Here is a 20,587-nt window from a genome sequence, read left to right on the forward strand (position 1 = left end):
CCCCCCCAAAAAAAAGAATATACTATAGTTTAGTTCTTATGCCAAATCTTTTGTTTGTTTGTATTTTGTTTTTCAAGACAGGGTTTCTCTGTGTAGCTTTGTGCCTTTCCTAGATCTCGAGCTGTAGACCAGGCTGGCCTCGAACTCACAAAGATCCGCCTACCTCTATCTCCCCAGTGCTGGAATTAAAGGCGTGTGCCGCCGCCGCCGCCGCCGCCGCCGCCGCCGCCACCACCACCACCACCACCACCACCACCACCCGGCTTTATGCCAAATCTTATTCTCACTTGGTGTTTTAAAAAAAAATGTTTTATTTTTATGTATGTAGATGTTTTGTCTACATGTATGTATGTGCATACAGTAGCTAAACAGTCCAGAAGGGGGCATCAGATCCCCTGGAACTGGAGTTGCAGACCTTTGTGAACCACCATATAGGTGCTGGGTATTGGACCCAGTGTCCTCCTTCTCCTTTTTTTTTAGACAGGGTCTCACTATGTATCCCTGGCTGTCTTGGAACTCACTACATAGACCAAGCTGGCCTTTAACTCAACAGAGATCTGCTTGCCTCTGTCTCCTGAATGCTAGAATTAAAGGTGTGAGCCACCATGCCCCACCCATCACACCCAGCCAATCTCTTGGTGATTCTTTATCAGCTGTTTTAGCACATGGCTTGTCATGATAACTGGTTCTTTTTTCTGTCCCTCATTCTTGAATCTACTGTGACATCTTGGCATTTGTTTTGATTGACATTTGGATGGCTCCAAATGTTCCCTATATCCTAGACACCAGTTTTGTTTTGATTGGTGCTGTGGTTCACTGTGCATGCCCATTCTTGCAAAGATGATCATAATCTCCAGTTTGCTTCAGCAGCTCCCATTCCCACGGTCACAGTAGAGGCACTCAGTCATGCCTATATGCAAGCTCCCAGATGTTTCAAACATAGCCTTCCCATTGGCTACACTGGGATCACTTTCCATAATCACATCACTCGCTCAATGACCTCCCCTTTTGCACAAGTTGTATACTGATAAGTATAAAAACACTTGCTTCATAAAATTGATGTTCATCAGTATAATCATTGCAATACAGCTACCAGTAATTTCTTCTACAAAAACCACTTACAGGCTCACCTGGAGAGGTAGCTTAGTGGTAGAGCACTTGCCTAGCATGCATGAGGCCCTGGGTTCTATCCCCAATACCAAACAAACCAACCAGTCCTTAAATTCCTTAACAGTACTGTGGCTATTTCAGGCCTTCTTTTCTGTTTCTTTGGCTCTTTTTCTACCTTTTGGATTCTTTAAAAACAAACAACAACAAACAGAAAAATAAAACACAGCATGTCACATACCTGAGGCTGGCCTCAAACCCATCATGGAGTTGAGGGTGACCTTGGACCTCTGCTCTTCCTACCTTTACCTCCTCCCAAATGCTGGAATTACAGGTGTGCACTTCCACATCTGGTTTTACAGAATGCCGGAGATGGTGTATAGCTAGGGAAACACCACCAGCAGAGCTGTCTCCAGCCCAGTGCCTGCTGATTCCCATGCATTCCTTGAGCCATGGCCAATCTCAGGACCCCAAAAAAGCCAAGCATGTTGATGCAGGCCTGTAATCAGAGTAGAGGCAGGAAGACCAGAAGTTCTAGCTCATCCTCAGCTATATAGTGGATTTGAGGCCAGCCTGGGCTACACGAGACACCTTCTCAAAAAGAAAAGAAAAAAGAAAGGCCATTCTCTCATCCATCTCACTTAGTGTCTAAGTCCTTAATATCAGAAAACACAGACTTTGCTCCTTTGAGACAGTCACACATTCTCAACTATCTATAAAATCTTCACTTTGTTTTTTCTGAGTTTTTCTTTGTTCTCACCGCCTTTGCCTTGCCTCGCATACATAGCATGTTATGTTTAGAGTTTAGCAGATTGTGGGCAGATACAATAGCACACTACACTATTCAGTAGCAAATGGTTTGGGAGCAATACAATTGAGTGGGTGCAGACAGTATTTAGTGCATGGCTAAGTGTTTCCATGTATATTACTCCTTAGTCTGCATAGTGCTGGAGACGAGACAGGGTAATAAAATGAGGCCTGACACCAAGGCTGGCTATGGGCCTGTCTGAGCACTTTGCCTCCTCAGACTTCAGTATCCTATTACAGCCTTCTTGGAAAAATCAGAATGATTGCTTTGTAGGCACTTATAGGATGTCTTCACACTGCAGAAAATGACAAGACCCTCAGGACTGGCGAAAGCATGTGACATGCACGTGTCTATTCTGGAAGCACTAAAGTCTGTTCTCTTTAGCTAGATTTCAAAGCACACGTACATGACACTGAACAGTATTTTCTCTTTAGCAGTTACCTCCCTCACTTTTGCGTGCTTATTATGTTCCCCCTCCTACGTGGGTCATAAGCAGCAAGTCATGTTGATTGGAAGAAGTCCTGTGACGTGGAAGAAGATGCAAAAGTCCTCCTTCATTCCACCATCACATCTGCACACTCTGAAGCAGCACTGTTCAGCAGCCTTCTGCAGAGGAGGCGCTGTCTGCAGCTAGGTGTTCTTCCCGGGGAGCCCTGTCTGATTATACAGCACAGCGTGTGCTCATCACACTTGAACCACTCCAGTCACCAATTATATTACAGTACGTTCATTGTTCAGCATTTTGTTCTCATCCATCGTTTCCTCCTTAGTGTATTGTGGAGATCCTTCTCTCTGTCTGTCTATCTCTCTCTCTCTCTGTCTCTCTCTCCCCCTCTCTCTCTAATGGAGAAGATGGAATCCAGAGTCTCATGTGTGCTACACAAGCATGGTACCACAGAGGTACACCATATCCACAGTTCTCTTTTTAATATCCACAGTTAATATATAGTATTCCATAGTTAGAACATACTGCAAAATATTTAATCACCGTGTTACTAGTTATTTAGTGTTTTAAAATATTTCTGCTACTATAGCAATATTCTTTTTTGTTCTGAGACAAGGTCTTACTATGTACCCCCAGGATGGCCTCAAATTCATGATCCTCCTACATCAGCCTCCCAAGTGCTGCTGGAATTATAAGTATTGCCTGGCACAAATACCCCCCCCCCTTTTTTTTTTGGTCTTTTGAGACAGGGTTTCTCTGTAGCTTTGGAGCCTGTCCTGGACTAGCTCTGTAGACCAGGCTGGCCTTGAACTCAGAGATCCAGCTGCCTCTGCCTCCTGAGTGCTGGGATTATAGGTGTGCACCACCACCGCCCAGCCCAAATACCCTTTTAATACAGATTTATCTTATATTAGCACTATAAAAGAAGCCTATATCATTTAATCCTTGGCATATCAGATAGTATCAGTTATTTAAGTATTACGAAGTTTGTATCAGCCTGTTTGTATTTCTTCTATTTCCAGTCTTTATAATTTGAATAACTATTTGTACAGTTTTGAAAGATGTGTGTGTGTGTGTAGAGGTATCAGTGTGGGGGTCAGGTCGGTTCTCCCTCCACCATGTGGTCCTGGAGATGGAATTCAGGTTGCCAGGCTTGGTGGCAAGCATGTTAAACAGCTGAGCCATCTCCCTGGCCCCACTGTTTGATTTTAGGTGTATTCAGATCTATTTGTCCTGCTCTATGTCACATCTGGGTTTTATATCTTTCTTGGGAAATTTTATAAATTATAAAAATAATTTTTGAAATTTCTTCAGTGGCCTTTGGTGTGTTTAATATTTAATACACCTGAACCTCACTTCTTGCCTAGTGTGTGGCAGTGTTACATTTGTTTCCTACAACTGGTATAACGCATTGCCATAGCTGAGGAGCTGATCACAATAGACATTTTCTCACAGCTCCAGAGACCAGAGCCTTGAAACAGCATATTGGAGGGTTGGCTCCATCTTGGAGGCTCTGAGGAAGGAGTCTTCCCATGCCTTCCTCCCCAGCCTCTGGTGGCCAGCGGCAGCCCTGGGCCTCTGCTGCCTACAGGTTCAGCTTTCCCGTCCCGCTCCACTTCCCGTCCCGCTCTGCTTCCCATTCTGCTCCGTTGTCTATGAGAGTCCTGACTGTTCTTAGGAGAATCTCAGGATAGTGATTTCTCGGGGTAGGTTCCACTTTAACCTAGTATGGCCTCTTCTTAGTCCTTACCTTAGTTGCCAATGAGTTCATATTTGGAGGCTCTGGGGGGACATGGGTTATAATGGACTGAGCTTCTAGGGCTCAGGCTATAGCTCACTTGCTTAGTGTGCACAAGGCCCACGTTCAATCCCGATACACAAAAATGTGTATGGTGGCTCATACCACAATTCCAGCACCTGAGAGGCCAAGGCAGGAGGATGGCCAGCCTGGGCTACAGAATGGAACTATATCTCAAACAAATTTCAACTTCTAATTCTAAAATTAGAAGTTTTCCAGATGGAAGTTAATGATTTCTATAGTTTTCCTGCTAGTTCTAACATACTTGCCATAAATAAATTCTGACCTGGGTTTGTAGCTCAGTTGGTAGAACATTGGTCTGCACATATTGTACAAGAGCCTGGGTCTAGTCCTCAGCACTCTGAATATATACATAATCTGGATGTAGCATAGCATTCCTATAATCCCAACATTCAGGAGGTGGAGGCAGGAAGATCAGGAGTTCAAAGTCATCCTTGGCTACACAGTGAGTTCAAGGCCAACCTGGACCACTTGCGATCCTATCTCCAAAAAAGGCCTGGAGATGTAACTCAGTTGCTAGAGTGCTGGCCTGAAGCCTAATGGGGCAGGTGTGATCCTGGAGGCAGAGGCAGGAGGATGGCAAGTTCAAGATCATCCTCAGCTACATAGTGAGTTGGAGGTCAGCCTGGGATACACAGAACCTTGTCTCAAAAAAACAAAAATCAGCAGTAATTCAAGACTGTCTTGTTCCCCTGATGTCTTGCTTCTTCCTTACTGTTCAGTTATGGTTGATTGTGGGATGTTTTGATATGTTCTAGCAAAACTCCTTTTCTTTCCTCCATGCCCTTTTAGTCAATTCAAGTATTTCTTGGCTGTAATAAAAATTATCTCTAATTTGCAAAAGTTGGGTTTTGATTGAGATCACATTGAGTTTATACATCAATTTAGGGAAAATCAATGTTTATGATATTGAATCTTTCATCATAGGGCCACGCTCTCTATTTGCTCAGGCATTCATGTGTTTGGTAAAGCTATACAGTTGCTTTCATATAAATCTTGCATATTTTGTTAGGCCTAAAACTAGCTATTATATACATATATGTATAGCATATGTATGCCTGGGGCAGGGGGATTGAATCAGTATACGAGGTATCTCAGGCTAATCTTCAACTCAACATGTAGTCAGTGATGACCTTAGGATGTTGATCCTCCAAGGGGAAAAGGAGGCCATGAACTTGAAGGAGAGTGGGAAGGGATCTAAGAAGGGTTTGGAGGGAAGAAAGGAGAGGGAGAAATGTAATTAGATTATAACTCCCACCCCCCTCTCCCTCCCCCGCAAGAAAAACACTGATCCTCCTGCTTCTACTTCCCAAGTACTGGGATTATGAGTGTGTGCTGTCACACCAACATGGTTTTATTCCATTTTTTGTTTGATTTTTGCGACAAGGTGTCTCTATGTACCCCTGGCTGCCTTGGAACTCAATATATGTAGACCAGGCTGGCCTTGAACTCACAAAAATCTGCTTGTCTCTGCCACTTGAGTGCTGAGATTAAAGGCATGTACCACTAAGCCCAGCTAACAATGTTTTAAATTATTTATTAAGTATATAGTGTTCTGTCTGCCTGCAGGCCAGAAGAGGGCACCAGATCTCATTACAGATGGTTGTGAGCTACCATGTGGTTGCTGGGAACTGAACTCAGGACCTCTGTAAAAGCAGCCAGTGCTCTTCACCTCTGAGCCATCTCTCCAGCCTCCTATTATATTTTCTAATTGATATTCATTGCTCATATAAAAAGTCACTTATATTTGTATACTGACCTTGTATCTAGCCACCTTATTTTATTCTGTGTCAACTGATTTTTCATTTTTCTCACTAAACTAATGTTAGTAGAAGACAGTGATGTCAGTACATATTTCTCTGCCTTTATAGTGTTGATGCTCTTCTGAGAGTTTCTGCATGTGCTGTTAGAGTAGGAATCATAGTTTTATCATAGTTATAAAAGTGCTAACAGGACATTAAACAGCAGCAGATGGTGTGAGTACTGCACTTGACAGCCGACATAGACATACAAGGACTGGTGAGCTGTCCCAGTGGGTAAAGTATTCACAAACCTAACTACCTGAGCTCCCTCCCTGGAACCAACAGTGAAAGGAGAGAACAGACTCAAGAGTTGCCATCTGATCCCCACATGAGCATGTGTCTGTGCTCACACATGACACAGGCGGTAATGATAAATACAGGAAAGCATGAAGTACCATCAAGGCAAAGGTAACACCTCAGATGAAACACAGAACATCATGGGGATTGGGGTGAGGGGCAGCAGCATCTTGATTAGTGTATGCTCCCTGGCCTTCACCCTGCACTAATACTACTTAAAACTTTCCAGATCTTTCTAAGGACTCTGCTATACAGCTCCTTCATGTTTCCTGGCAATGTGGGGATTTTTCTGCCAGCGGGATAGAGGTATTTCAGTCTGGCTCACGACCCACAGTTCAATCTGTGGACTGATCATTAACACCCTCTGAGGCCCAGCAGTGTGGCCACATCATCCCACATGGTGAGCTTGCTGCCAATGCTCCCGGTGTTCTGTATGACGGTGCCTCCCAAATAAGATAAGATGTTTAAGTATTTATAACTAAATCAGCTTCCTTGGCCCTGTTTTTAGTCTCCAGCCATTTACCTACAGTCTTGCTAAAATATGACTGTTATGGTTGACATTAGCTGTGTATGGTAAAAGCTATAGACTTTACCTTACAAAGAATGGCTTTTTCTTTGTTTCTTCATTCAATAGCAAGTGCTGAAATGAATATACCACTTAAACCTCCTACAGATTAGTGGAGATCCTCCTGTATAAAGAACAAATTAGGTGCTTAAAAAAGAAGCTTGGGTTTCTGTAGACACTGTGATGCTCACTCAGTTGCTGGATGCTAATAAGGATGGGACTGTGAATACTTTTTTTTTTTTCAGAGCTGAGGACCAAACCCAGGGCCTTGCACTTGCTAGGCAAGCACTCTACCACTGAGCTAAATCCCCAACCCCGGGACTGTGAATACTTTTAAGATTAAAGTTACCAGAGAAGAAGCCTTGATTCTGTTGCTCTGTGAATAAACGTGGAAGCCAGTCAGCTCAGTGTGGCATTGCCTTTAATCCCAGTGCTCAGCAAGCTCAATCAGGAGAATTGAGAGCTCAGGGCGAGCCTGACTACACAGTGAAACAAACAGGGCTGGAGAGAAGCCTCAGTTGATAATGTGCTTGATGTGTGGACACAAGGACCTGAGTTTGAGCTCCAGAACTCACACTTTTTAAAAAGGAAAATGCCAGCAAGGTGGTGGTAGTGCACACCTCTAATCTCAGCTCTCAGGAAGCAGAGGCAGGTGGATCTCTGTGATTCTGAGGTCAGCCTGGTCTACAGAGTGAGTTTCAGGACAGCCAGAGCTACACAGAGAAACTCTAGGAAAACAAAACAAAAGAAGAAAGAAAACCAGGCATCTGGTACACACTAGTGTGACCTCATCTCTGAAGAGGTGAAGGTAGGCAGATACCTGGGGCTCGCTGGCCAGCCGGCCTAGCCTAACAGCAAGCCCTGAGTCCCAAAGAGAGATCCCTGTTTCAAAAAAAGACACTGCCAGACTGATGAGGTCTACCACCCATATATAAATAAAAAATGAAATACTTTTTTAAAAGTAAAAGATAAAACAAAACACACACAAAACAAATTAAAAGAAAGAAAGAAAACAGACAGACAACACTCAAGAAGCAAAGGCAGATAGATCTCAGAGAGTTTGAGGTTAGCCTGGTCTACATAGCAAGTTCTGGGACAGCCAGGGAAATACAGTGAGAACTTATCTCAAAAACAACAACAAACAACAAAAGAGAAAAGTGGAAGCAGTCTCTTGTCTTTGAAAGATAAGCTGTAGTGATTAAAATTTCAAATTCCTTTTTTTAAAAATTGTTATTTACGGTTAAGCATTTTTTTTTAAGATTTATTTATTTATTATGTATACAGTGTCCTGTCTGCATATACACCTGCAGGCCAGAAGAGGGCACCGGATCTCATTATGGATGGTTGTGAGCCACCATGTGGTTGCTGGGAATTGAACTCAGGACCTCTGGAAGAGCAGCCAGTGCTCTTAACTTCTGAGCCATCTCTTCAGCCCCCAAATTTCAAATTCTTATGATTTATTAAAAATAACGTTTGTGAAATTTTAAATAACATTGGAAGCACTTATAAGTAAGTATTAGTCTTCTAATACCTCATTTCAATCAAATATGTTCAAATGCAAACATTGGCTGGGCATGGTAGCACATTCCTTTCATCATATCGCTTGATTTTTTTTTTTTTTGAGCTGAGGATCGAACCCAGGGCCTTGCGCTTGCTAGGCAAGCGCTCTACCACTGAGCTAAATCCCCAACCCCAAATTGCTTGATTTTAATCCCAGCACTCAGGATGCAGAGGCAGGTGGATCTCTATGAGTTTGAGGCCAGCCTGGTCTACATATACAGCTCCAGGCCAGCCAGGGCTACATAGTGAGATTTTGTCTCAAAACATAAAATAAATAAAACGAAGAAGATGACTGCAGAGAATTCTACCAAAGTATGGCATTATTATTTGTGATTATTATTATCTGTAATGAGCATGTTTTATTTTTTAATATAATCCACTTTATAATCAGAAAACAATATAAAAAGTCATCTGACTTAAGCAAACAATAATCCTGTTGTGGAGTTACCTGTGAGACAAGAAGATACCAAATCTTGCTAGTCTTATTTCTAATTAGGAAAGCAGCTGAATTTGTGCACAGGGATTTTCTGGCTCTCCTCGTTCCAAGGCAATTTTCCTAATGGCTCAATGTCCTTGAATAGTTTAAAACATGAATTTAGAAGTGCTTGCTTTTAGGTCACTGTGACCTACAGACAATCTAAATATTTTGCTTTTACAAAAGAAATGTGTATGTGAAAGTCTTCAAAAGTAATAATACACAAAAACAGCACTTTATAATCAGCTCTTTGTGTAAATTATGGTTTTAGTGACAGGATCAGTATCACAGTGCACAAAAGCAAAGACTGCCCTTGGGTGTGTGGCTGTGGCTGTGGACACTGTTTGCAGAAACCATGTACTTGGGGTGTGACCATGCTTCCTAGAGGACTCACAGTTTGCTCTTGCAAATAGACCAGGATAGAACCCAGGAAAGCTGAAGTCTGGAACTGGTTTAGGCTAGTTAAGGCTAGTCAAAGGCATTTTTAATCTAACAGGTGCTTATTATGTTAGTCATCTTGGTGTCACTGTTAAAAAACAAAACCTCAAAAAGGTCCAGGCAAATCCTAAAGGAGGATCCGGGTTGGCTCACAGTTTCCTTTCATGGGCATTTGGCACCACTATGCTTGGTTGGACTTGTGGAGAGGCAGGGAACACACAGCAAAACAAAGCTGCTCATTTATGTGGGGGTGGGGAGGTAAGGGGGGGTGGGAAGAAAGAGAGAGGAGAGAGAGAGGGGGGGGGCTTCAGATAAAATACACCCTCATGGTGACCTTATATCTAAGCCTTGCCTCCTAAAGTTCCCACCACACCCAGCACACCTATTAAACCTGAGTCCATCAATGGATTAATCCCTGGATGAGGTCAGAGCTAAAGGCCCCACCTCTCCGCCATACTGCACCGGGTACCATGCCTTCCCCACACGAGCTCTCATTGTATTCCACACTCAAACCAGAATATTTACTGAGATGTCTAACAGCAGAGAACTATGCTCTGGGCAGCCAGGAACAATGATCCTTTGTTGAGCCTGGCACATAGTTTAACCTGAAGTTTGATTCATAACTCACTTGATTGTCCAAGCCACCCTGTGAGGCAGGTAGAGGCCCCCCTCCCCCAACCACCAGCATGTTATAGTGGAGCTGAAGTTGCTTTCTCCACGTCACACAGTTTTTGAGTCCGTTCCAAAGCCAGGCTAGGATTCCAGTTCTCTGAACCCAGCCTCAGCGCTGTCTCAATTCCTCCCGGATAGCCACTACCACCTGCGCAAACAATAGGCATACACCAGTGCTGGGCTGGGCCGACCTGCTGTTTATTGAGTGCGAGGTGCAGGAGAAACTAAGAGGAGGGTGACTGATTTCTTCCTAGCCACACCCTCAGCACTAATGGCAAGTCACCTCCTTATTTCTGCCATGTGGCTTTTGTGGGTGCTCACCTAAAAAAAATAATGGTCCGAAGAAAGCCATCACCCTCTTCCTTTTCATATGCCTCCTTTCGTCTTGGTGTCTTTCATCCTTCCGCTTGCTTAGCTGTTGTAATTGTCACTTTCCAGATCTTTATCTGTGTCTGTTTGCCCTTGACTTGGGTAGATCTTGGTTTATTCCCTAAAACTCTATTTTTGTCTCTCTATAAAAATATATTTATTTTTGAGTGTGTGTGTGTGTGTGTGTGTGTGTGTGTGTGAGAGAGAGAGAGAGAGAGAGAGAGAGAGAGAGAGAGAGAGTGTGTAGGTGCCCTCGGAGGCCAAAAGGGCTACAGCTGGAGTTACAGATGGTTGTGAGCTGAACTCAGGTCCCCTGCAAGAGCGGTGTGTGCTCTTAACCACTGAGCCACCTCTCCAGCCTAGCTTGGTTTCTCTTGATCATCTTCCTGTATCTTTATCTCCTGACCTCTTCCCGTCAGTTCATTTTCTGGTCCTCCTTCCTACTCTGTCTCTGCTTCGTCAGTCCTCAAGTGACAAAGAATGTGGTCCCAAACAAAATAACTAACTTTAAGATCTTTAAGATTCCATGTTCTCTATTAGGATTTTTTTTTTTTTTTTTCTGAGACAGGGTTTCTCTGTAGCTTTGGAGCCTGTCCTGGACTAGCTCTGTAGACCAGGCTGGCCTCCAACTCAGAGATCTGCCTGCCTCTATCTCCCGAGTGCTGAGATTACAGGCGAGCATCATCGCCCGGCTCTCTATAAGGATTTTTAAAGGATATATGAAGGCAGTGGTGGCACATGCCTGTAATCCCAGCACTCAGGAGGCAAAGGCAGGTGGATCTCTGTGAGTTTGTGGCCAGTCTGGTCTACAGAGCGAGATCCAGGACGGCCAGGGCTACAAAACAAAACAACAACAACAAAAAGCATATGAATGGATGAGACCTCCAAGTTCTCATTCTGGAGTTCAAAATAAAGATGTTTGTGTGTGAATCTAAATTATTTCCTTGTAAGAGCATTTTCCTGGACAGGAAGCTGATCTCTTTGATGAAGGGGAGTAGCCCCCACAGCACATATATGGTAGTCACCCGGGAATTGGAAAATATTTCACAAGGAAACAGACTCTTCAGTTTGTGTCTGGGAAGCAGACATGGGAAAAGTCTCTATATCCTGTCTGCTAAAGATGTCCAGGCAGCCTAGTGGAATGGGATAGAACCAAAGAGGAAGACCACATACCTCAGTGGTAGGTTCCTGACTAAACTAGATCTTTACGAATTTCCTGTTTAAAGAGTGTTGTGTGTGTGTGTGTGTGTGTGTGTGTGTGTGTGTGTGTGTGTGTATGTGTATGGAGGCCAGAAGACAATCTCAAATGTCATTCCTAAAGTGCTTTTCAGCTTGTATATTTTGTTTGTTTGTTTTTGTTTTTGTTTTTTCAAGACAGGGTTTCTCAGTGTAGTTGTGGTGCCTATCCTGGATCTCACTCTGTAGACCAGGCTGGCCTCAAACTCACAGAAATCCGCCTGGCTCTGCCTCCTGAGTGCTGGGATTCAAGGCGTGTGTCACCCACCACCCGGCCTCAGCTTCTGTTTTTTAAGACAGGTTCTCTCTTTGGCTCAGGCCTCTCTGATTGTCCTGCAAGTCCCAGGGGATCTGCTTGACTGCCCACCCCAGAGCCAGGGCTTCAAGCTCACTGCTATGCCTAGTTGATGTCTGTCAGGGCCTCTGAGGACAGACTTCAGCTCCTTGTACTTATGCACCAGGTGCTTTCCACTTTACAAGCTGTCTCCCCAGCCCCAGTGAGACTTTGAGTCTGGCTAAAGAGCCTTAACTTAGCATCTGGCATCTAAGTTTCAGCCTTGCTTTTTTTGAAAGCCTTGTGATGTGGCCCCAGCTCACCTGCTGTGTAGCTCAAGCTTGCCTTGAGGTTACTGCAAACCTTCTGCCTCAGCCTCCCAAGTGCTAGTGTGTCCTATGGCATCTGATCCAGATTTCACTCTGGAAATGCATACAAGCAGCAAATTGTAAACTTCAGCAATCCTACCACTGTGGTGTGAAGCTGTTGAAATAACCCTAGAAGTCAAATCAGAAGTCCAGGTTTTAACTGGAGTCCTTTCATTTCACAGGATGGCAAGTCAGTTTCCCATCCACATTGAGGTTTCTTTGAGTACAAAAAGTAATTAATAATATACTTACCTTTAGTGTTAATGGTAATTTTCAGGCTGGGGGCAAAGCTCAATGGCTGAGTGCTTGCTGACCTGAGTTTGAATCCCCAGCGCCCACACAAAAAGGCAGGTGTGGCTATGGACGCCTCTAACCCCAGGGCTGTTGGAGGTGGAAGCAGGAGGATTACTGGGATTGCTGGCAGCCAGCCTCACTCCAGGTTCAGTGAGAGGTCCTGTCTCAAAGGAATACAGCAGAAAGTGACAGGGCAGGCCTCTGGCTGCATGCCTGTGTGTTATGTGGACACACACACACTGCACATATGCACATCTTAAAAGTAGCATTTGTGCCGGGCGGTGGTGGCGGTGGCGGTGGCGGCGGTGGCGCACGCCTGTAATCCCAGCACTCGGGAGGCAGAGGCAGGTGGATCTCTGTGAGTTCGAGGCCAGCCTGGGCTACAGAGCTAGTCCAGGATAGGCTCCAAAAAGCTACAGAGAAACCCTGTCTCAAAAAACAAAAACAAAACAAAACAAAACAAAACAAAACGTAGCATTTGAGCCCATAAACTCCATATCCCACACTTAAACTTGCAAGTAAACAATGAGGAACAGTAGTTATGTAGTTATTACTCTGAAACCATATTGAGAAAGAGTATTACTCTTCATTATCAAGTTTGCAAGCAATATAGTCATTAAGCACGCTGACCTTGAAGGTAGACAGAACTAAATTCAGCCCCAGCTCTGCTGCCAGCAACGTGACTGGAGTAAGTTTTAAATCGCTCTGGTCTGATTCGTACTCCCTCCCCTCTCACACACAGTAACAGGTTTGAGGATTTAATTAATGCATGCAAAGTGTTTGATGTGGTGCCTAGCATACAGTATAGTTCTCAACATACAGTTTAAAAATATCATTATTGAACCCTTGAAAGGTGCCATGCTTAATTTGGGATATAAAATACAAAGACAGCGCTGGGCAGGCAGAGACAGGTGGATCTCTTGAGTTTGAGCCCAGCCTGTCTACAGAGCAAATTCCATGCTAGCCAGGGCTACTTTTTAGAGAGACCATATCTAAGAAAAAGAAAAAAACACACCCATTAGAAAATGAATTTATGAGGGCTGGAGAGATGGCTCAGTGGTTAAGAGCACTGGCTGCTCTTCCAGAGGACCCAGGTTCAATTCCTAGCAACCACCTGGCAGCTCACAACTGTCTGTTCCAGGGGATCCAACATCCTCATATAGACATACATGCAAGGAAAACACAAATATACATAAAATAAATAAATTTTAAAAAACAAAATAGTGGTTGGGGATTTGGCTCAGTGGTAGAGCGCTTGCCTAGCAAGTGCAAGGCCCTGGGTTTGGTCCTCAGCTCTGGCAAAAAAAAAAAAGAAAAGAAAAGAAAAGAAAAACCAAAATGAATTTATAAACCTACCCGGAAGAACACAGAAACATTTGTGAAGGAGGAAATGTTTGTCAAGACTTGAAGTGGGCTGGGAGGATAGCTCAGTGGGTGAGCACCTGCTTGACAAGTGCAAGACTCTGGGTTAGATACACATGTGGGGGGAGCATCGGAAGGAAGAGCAGCATCTTAAAACTATTCCTTCCTTCCTTCCTTCCTTCCTTCCTTCCTTCCCTCCCTCCCTCCTTCCTTCCTTTCTTTTTCTTTATAGTTTGGTGCTCCCTCCTCCCCTTCCCTTAGGGCTTGGTACTTTTGGTTCAGCTTTATCATTCTCCCACAAGGCTTTGATTACTGGAAAGCCAAGTTCAAATCAATGTTTGCTGGCTTTACAGTGAATCGATCTAAACATTGTGGTGACTTCCTTGGGCACAATGTTGGAAACTGATTTTTCTCTCGTTTCTATATATGAAACATCTGTTGTGTATTCATTTCATAAAGGCATCTTAAGAGTTTAGTGAACAGCCTCCTGTGCGGAGGACATTCCTGACCACTGGGCATTGTTGACATACTTGTTACTTGTTGCTAATCTCTCCTAGCCAAGGCAGGGAAGACTTAGAACCACTCAGAGTCACTGGGGGAGCTGGAGGTGACCAGGGTTCGTGGATAGTGACTAGAAAGGGGGATGCCAAAAGATGTTTCCTGGAGAGAATGGAAAGTTTACAGATAGACTAATGGACTTTGTTCACATGAGAGTCTTATTTGTGAGGCGCCCTGGTACCTTTTCATCTACCATTTATGTTAGCTGTGGACTGGGGAAGCAGAGATGCAGCCTGCCCTAAGTGAATGAAAGCCCCAATTCTCTTTGAGTTGTGTTATCTTAATGTCAACTAAATTCACATTAGCAACATGTAGGGAGATATGAAGAGTTGTCTTCTCCCAAATGATTACAGCCCAATAATAGTAAAAATAATAATAAAAAGAGAAATTACTTTTTAATGTTGAGAAAATCTGACTCAATAATCATTATATACAAATTGAAACAAGCAAAAGCTATGTTGGCTATATTTCCACACCATTAACTGAATGTTAATTTATTGACATCTATCAGAAACCATCTACTATTTATTTTATAGAGGTCCCAGGATCATAAGAATTAAGGTTTGGAAAAGCCTTGAAGGGCTTGTCTTCAGCTTCCTCGTTCCACAACTGAGGATATGGTGGCCCAGCTCAGAGAGGCTGAGCTCAGTCAAACCTCTCTAATGAGACTTTGGAGAGCATTGTTCATGATGGTGATTTAAAGAGACCCTTAGTACCTTTCGATTGTCCTGGGCATTAACTGAATCCTAACACCCACCCCTCTCCCCACACATTCACACATTAAGTTGGAAGCTACAAACCAAAGCAGTTTCTCTCCTAAGAGAGTCCTTTCGGCGATACTGGATACTGAAACGACTGGACTGTCCCGCGAGTTTCACTGTGCTAAGCTAAAGTGGAACCATCTAGCGCAAGAACTGTTAAATCAGGACACAGCTGTCATCCTCAGCACAGTGACACTATTACCAAGACCCAGGTGGTATCTGGACCCAAAGCCAAGAGGTCTACGGGTACCACAGCAGGGAGGGAGGGACGCAGGCTTTCAAGCCTTCCTAGCGATTCCGAAGAAGCCACTCCCTGATGGGCAGGAAGGCCATTTAAATTCCCTTTGGAAGCGACGATGGATGCTCGGTGGATCGGTGGATGAGGGAGGGCAGGCGGCCACAACCCGCGGGATCCTCCGTGGCGCTCGTCGCGCCCGGGTGCACGTCCTGCAGGGAGGCCCCTGCACGCGCCCGCGGCGACAGACAGGGGACTGGGCAGCTTCACGACTAGACCCCGCCCCAGCTCCTGCCCGCGCCTATCGCGGCCGGCGCGCTGGTCACGCGGGGGAGCGCCGGGGGCCGGCGGCCAGTGCCGGCGGAGCCCGAGTGGCGGCGGCCGGGCGGGGCGGGAGGAGGTTAGAAATAGCGAGAGCGGGCCGCGCCGCCAGCCCCGAGCACGCTGCACAGCCAGCGGCCGCACTCGCACCCGCACCGATGCTGCTGACGCTGGCCAGCGGCGCGCTCTTCTTCCCGGGGCTCTTCGCGCTCAGCACCTGGGCGCTGCGCCGCTCGCGGCCGGGATGGACGGACGACGACTGCCTGACGGTCGGCACCAGGTACCGCGGGGCCCGGCCGACCGCCCTGGCGGGGCGCTGCCCTCCGCTCCGGGCCTGCGCGGGGTTGCGGGCGGAAAGGGGGCGGCGGGAAGCGCCCCTCCGTGCGGGGCGGGCCTGATCGGGAAGGGCGTGTGCGTCTGCCTGCCTGCTGCCCCAGCTCGGGGCGTCGCGACGCCATGGCCGCCCCGGAGGGCGCCTCGGCCCGGGACGAGCAGGTTGGAGAGTGGGGCTTTGTGCTGTCCGCAGTTGTGGAGTAAGAACGCTTTCTTTGATTTCTCTTCTCTGCCCCACCTCAGGCTGGTGTCCTCGGTGCAGGCTGTGCTGGCCACCGGGGCGGGGCTCATCATCATCTGCTCCTGCAGCGACGTGGTCACAGACAGGTAATGTCCCATCCCAGGTGGAAGTACAAATACCCGGGTTGAGGGGTTCCCCATCCCCCAACGTTTTCACATTTTAGTGGCTCGCAGGCGCAATTCTTTGTAGTGCTATGTTTGTGACTGCCTGGTGGGAATACCTGTGCACCCTAATTAGTGCCCGCCTCTCACTGCTTCCTATACATCCCAGCTTAGGAGAACCGAGGGGTGTGTGGAAAAATGCTAGAGAGCAAGAGACTGGGCGTGGCTAAGGAGTGTTCGAGGACCTTGTAGTCAGTCCCACCGTTCCTGTTTAGAAGTAGGAGTATGGCTTTTGGTTCTTTGAAATGCTTTCACTGGGTTCTCCCTCTGGGACACTCTTTTGGTTTTTCGAGACAGGGTGTCTCTGTATAGCTTTGCGCCTTTCCTGGAACTCACTCTGTAGCCCAGGCTGGCCTTGAACTCACAGAGTTCCGTCTGGCTCTGCCTCCGGAGTGCTGGGATTAAAGGCCACCACTGCCCGGCCTCCCTCTGGGACATTCTTTAGCAGAGATAGCAGCCCTGTGCCTGTAGCCAACTCCTTCTATTGACAGCAGAGGTCCCATTCCCTGCGGATACTGCACTTGCTCTTCCTTTGCTCACGATAACCAAGAGGTTTCTGGTGCCTTCAGAAAACAGGCATGCTTGCGCCCAAAGTCAGGCCAGAAAATGGAAGCCTGTGGCGCTTCAGTGAGATGAAGAACGAGCAGAAGGGGCTATCCTGTTTAAACCTGGGGAGCGGTGATGCTTTTGTTTTATCTGTAGACCTGACGACCAGCTTGGAACTTGTAGCGCTCCCGCTCCATCTGTCTCCACAGGGCAGAAGAGCAGTTATGTGCCACTACATCAGCATGTTTTTATTTATCTGTCTTCCCACTTGGCTCTTTGAACCACTCTTTTCTCTTCCAGAGAAGCTCAAGGGGGACAGGCAGGTGTCCAGAGAAAGTTGGGTGGCCTTTCCCGATTTTCCACCCTGCAGTGTCCCATTTCCCCGCTGGAAGAGGAACCAGAGGAAAGAAAGAGACTGTCTCATGGTGGCCTGGGATCTTACTGGGGTTTGATCTTGCCGTCACCATTTCATGTTTTTCCTCTTACGTCTCCTCTTCTTTCTGAAACAGTGTCTCATTATGTAGTTTGGACTGGCCTCAACTCACGGAGGTCTTCCTGCCTCTGCCTCCTTGGTGTGCACCACCTGGCCTGCTTGCTCTTGGCAGTTGCTCTACCCGAAACGGCTCTGAGAAGCAGGGAGGCCACTGACGGGCATTAGAATACGTCTTAGATCTTTGGGCCTGACAGACGTTGGCTAATCAGTTTGCCTACAAGTGTCATTATTATTTCCCTCTATTCCATTCTTTTTTGATTCGGCTGAGCTGTGATAAATGTGGAGCTAATTCAGGAACAGACTCTCACATGGCAACCTCTCTAGCTTCCCGGTGCTGCAGTTCAGTAGACTGGCTCCTTGGGAAATCACCTGAGACAAGGTGAAATGTACAGATTGGATCCTAGACATGGGTTTAGACTCTCTGGGGAACAGAGTGCTTCACAAGCACTTCCGACAACCTGGTGGTTAGGTAGTTAGAGAATTGTATACTGAGTTTCCTCTTCTAACATGGTTGCTCAAAAGTTTACTAAGCAAATCTGATCCTCCCTAGCACAGGGCAGATTCCAATGTTTCTTTATATGAAGTTTTTGTGTGGTGTTGGTAAGTGCAGGCATAGTCCTTCCTGTGTATGCTAGAACAGTAACAAAACATCATTTTGGCTCAGCAAATGTTGTTTCACTCCTACTGGGCAAGTTACTAGGAATACATATATGCCCCAGATCAGGCCAGGAAATGGACATCTTCTGTCCCAGCCTCTCTTGGTATTTAGATGCTGTGATGTGGTCCATGAAATCCAAACCCATTTCTATACACACTTTTCTTTTTAAAGTAAATTTATTCATTTAGTGCGTTTGTGCACATGCACGCATGAACCATGCTGTACTTGTGGAGGTCAGGCAACATGCAGGAAATGATTCTCTCCTTTCATCATGTAGGTCCTGAAGACCAAACTCAGGGGTCATCAGGCAAGCATCTTAACCCACTAGGCCATCTCGCTGGTCCCATACTTTTATGAATGAATGGAACCCACAGTTAACCATAGATAAGGAAAGAACATGGCCAGAGTGCTCCCTACAAATTGTCTACAGTGGGGCATGGAGAAGCAAGAGAAAATGTGTAGAGCTAGAGGTGAAACTCTGAGACTCCCAACTGTTGAGCAACTGAGGAGTTAAACTGGAAAGGTTGGACTTGTGATTTAGAAGACCTTCCAAACCAGTTCCTTGGTGGAGCTGCTGAATCATTGGGAAGTTTATCTCTATCAAAGTCAGTTTTATCAGAATGCTCAGGTCTGTAGATTAGTGGAGGAACCAGGCAAATAGTTAGAGTAACCCACCTGCATATCCAGGCAGAGTGAATGCCTGCTTTTTACCCTCGACCCTCACAAGGTTGCTTTGTAATTTAGAGATGCCCTCCTTAACAGTTTACCCACTTCACTGTGAAGGGTCCAAAGTAACAGCTGATTGAGAGCAGCACTGAAGAGAACCAGTGCAGAGGCCGACGTGGTGCTCCATCATTGACATTCATGGCTATTGGGTCTGCCCCTGTGCTTTCTTTCAGGCACTGGCTCGCCACAGAGTATGTCTGGTTTTTGATACCGTACATGATCTATGACTGCTATGCCATGTACCTCTGCGAATGGTGCCGAACCAGAGACCAGAAACTCAGACGGGCCACCATTTTCCGGAACTTCCTGATTGAAAACCGCCTAATGGTCACGCATCATGCGGTCATCCTGTTTGTCCTTGTGCCTGTCTCACAGGTACAGCCTCTCAGGACAACAGCCTCAGCCAGCCATTCTGCCACTGAAACTGCCTTGGTGACTCCTTAGGAGTGGGAGAGCCCCTTTTCTCCCCTTTTGTGCTCTGCCCACCCTCCGGCTAACTACGTCATTGGCTTCAGTCTTCCTTGCAAGTAGTGAAGGAAAGCCACACCACCTGAAATGTTGGTGACTCCTGGCCAACACTCTTACGGTTTCGAAGATTTGTTTCTATTGTGTGTGTATGGGTGGTTTTGCCTGCATGTATGTCTGTACATGACTTGCTTACCTGGCAGCTGTAAAGGCCAGAACTACAGTTGGATTCCCTGGAACCAGAGTTACTGATGGTCTGAACCGCCATATGGGTGATGGGAATTGAACCTGGGTCCTCTGGAAGGGTAGCCAGTGCCCTTAATTCCTGAGCTATGTTTCCTGTCCTGTTTTTGTTTTTTGTTTTTTTCCCCATTACCAGGAATTAAATTAGCACCTCTCTCATGCTTGGAAAGCAGCCTACCATTCATCTGTGCCCCCAGCTCTCTTGACTTTTTGAAATAGTCTAAGTTGCTCAGGTTGACCTTGGACTTGTAGTCCTCCGCCCTCAGCTTCCCCTGGAGCTGGAATTACAGGCCTGCACCACCAACAGGCGTCAACATCATTTCTTTAGAGATTATCTGCTTTATTTTATTGAAGTGGGTGTGCAGGCTCCTGTGGAAGTCCGGAGTGGTATCAGATCCCTTGGAGCTGGAGATCCAGATTGCCTGACGATGGTGCTGGGAAGAGCAGCCAGTGCTCTGAACCACGAAGCCATCTCTCCAGCCCTATTTGTTTATTTTTATTTTTTTGAGACAGGATCTCACTATGTAGACCAGTCTGTTCTCAAATGTGTAGCTATCTTCCTGTCTTGGAGTGCCGAGACTAAAAGTATGCACTACCACACCCAGCACTCGATTTTCTTATTTCCTTTGTGTATGTGTGTGTATGTGGGCACAAGGGAGGAGGTCAAGGGACAACTTGGAGAACAAGTCAGTTCTCTCCTTCTACCATACAGGTCCTATAGGTGGTATAGGGTCAGACTTAGGTTGTGGGGCTTAGGTTGTGGGGCTTGGGGGCCATTGCCTTTACCAGCTGCGCCATCTCTTTTGCCCCAAGTCTTACTCCAGTGTTACTGAGCAGGTTGGTCCATCAGGTAGGCTGCTATTTTAGGAAGGAAAAAAGATGGTACTCCATTCGGTAAGGACTTTGCCTTCTGGCACATACTTTGGTGACTGAACAGGCCCAGTGCTTTTGACAC

The 20,587-nt window shown here is 46.0% G+C and overlaps 1 protein-coding gene across 3 annotated transcripts in view; it reads left to right on the forward strand.

Moving 5' to 3' along the window:
• The window catches only part of Tlcd3a (TLC domain containing 3A), a 29,725-nt gene that overhangs the window by 6,468 nt on the left and 2,670 nt on the right, over positions 1 to 20,587 (forward strand). Inside the window, exons 1-3 of one of the 3 annotated variants that reach the window (XM_036196518.1) lie at positions 14,099 to 16,046; positions 16,343 to 16,426; positions 19,098 to 19,299. In XM_036196518.1, the coding sequence (XP_036052411.1) occupies positions 15,571 to 16,046; positions 16,343 to 16,426; positions 19,098 to 19,299 (762 nt within the window). In that variant the 5' untranslated portion in view covers positions 14,099 to 15,570. Of the gene's footprint in view, positions 1 to 14,098; positions 16,047 to 16,342; positions 16,427 to 19,097; positions 19,300 to 20,587 lie in introns of those variants that run through there. The other 2 variants (XM_036196520.1, XM_036196519.1) reach the window with 2 other exon arrangements.

Source organism: Onychomys torridus, chromosome 8 (assembly GCF_903995425.1).
Source record: "Onychomys torridus chromosome 8, mOncTor1.1, whole genome shotgun sequence".
NCBI classification, from domain to species: domain Eukaryota; kingdom Metazoa; phylum Chordata; class Mammalia; order Rodentia; family Cricetidae; genus Onychomys; species Onychomys torridus.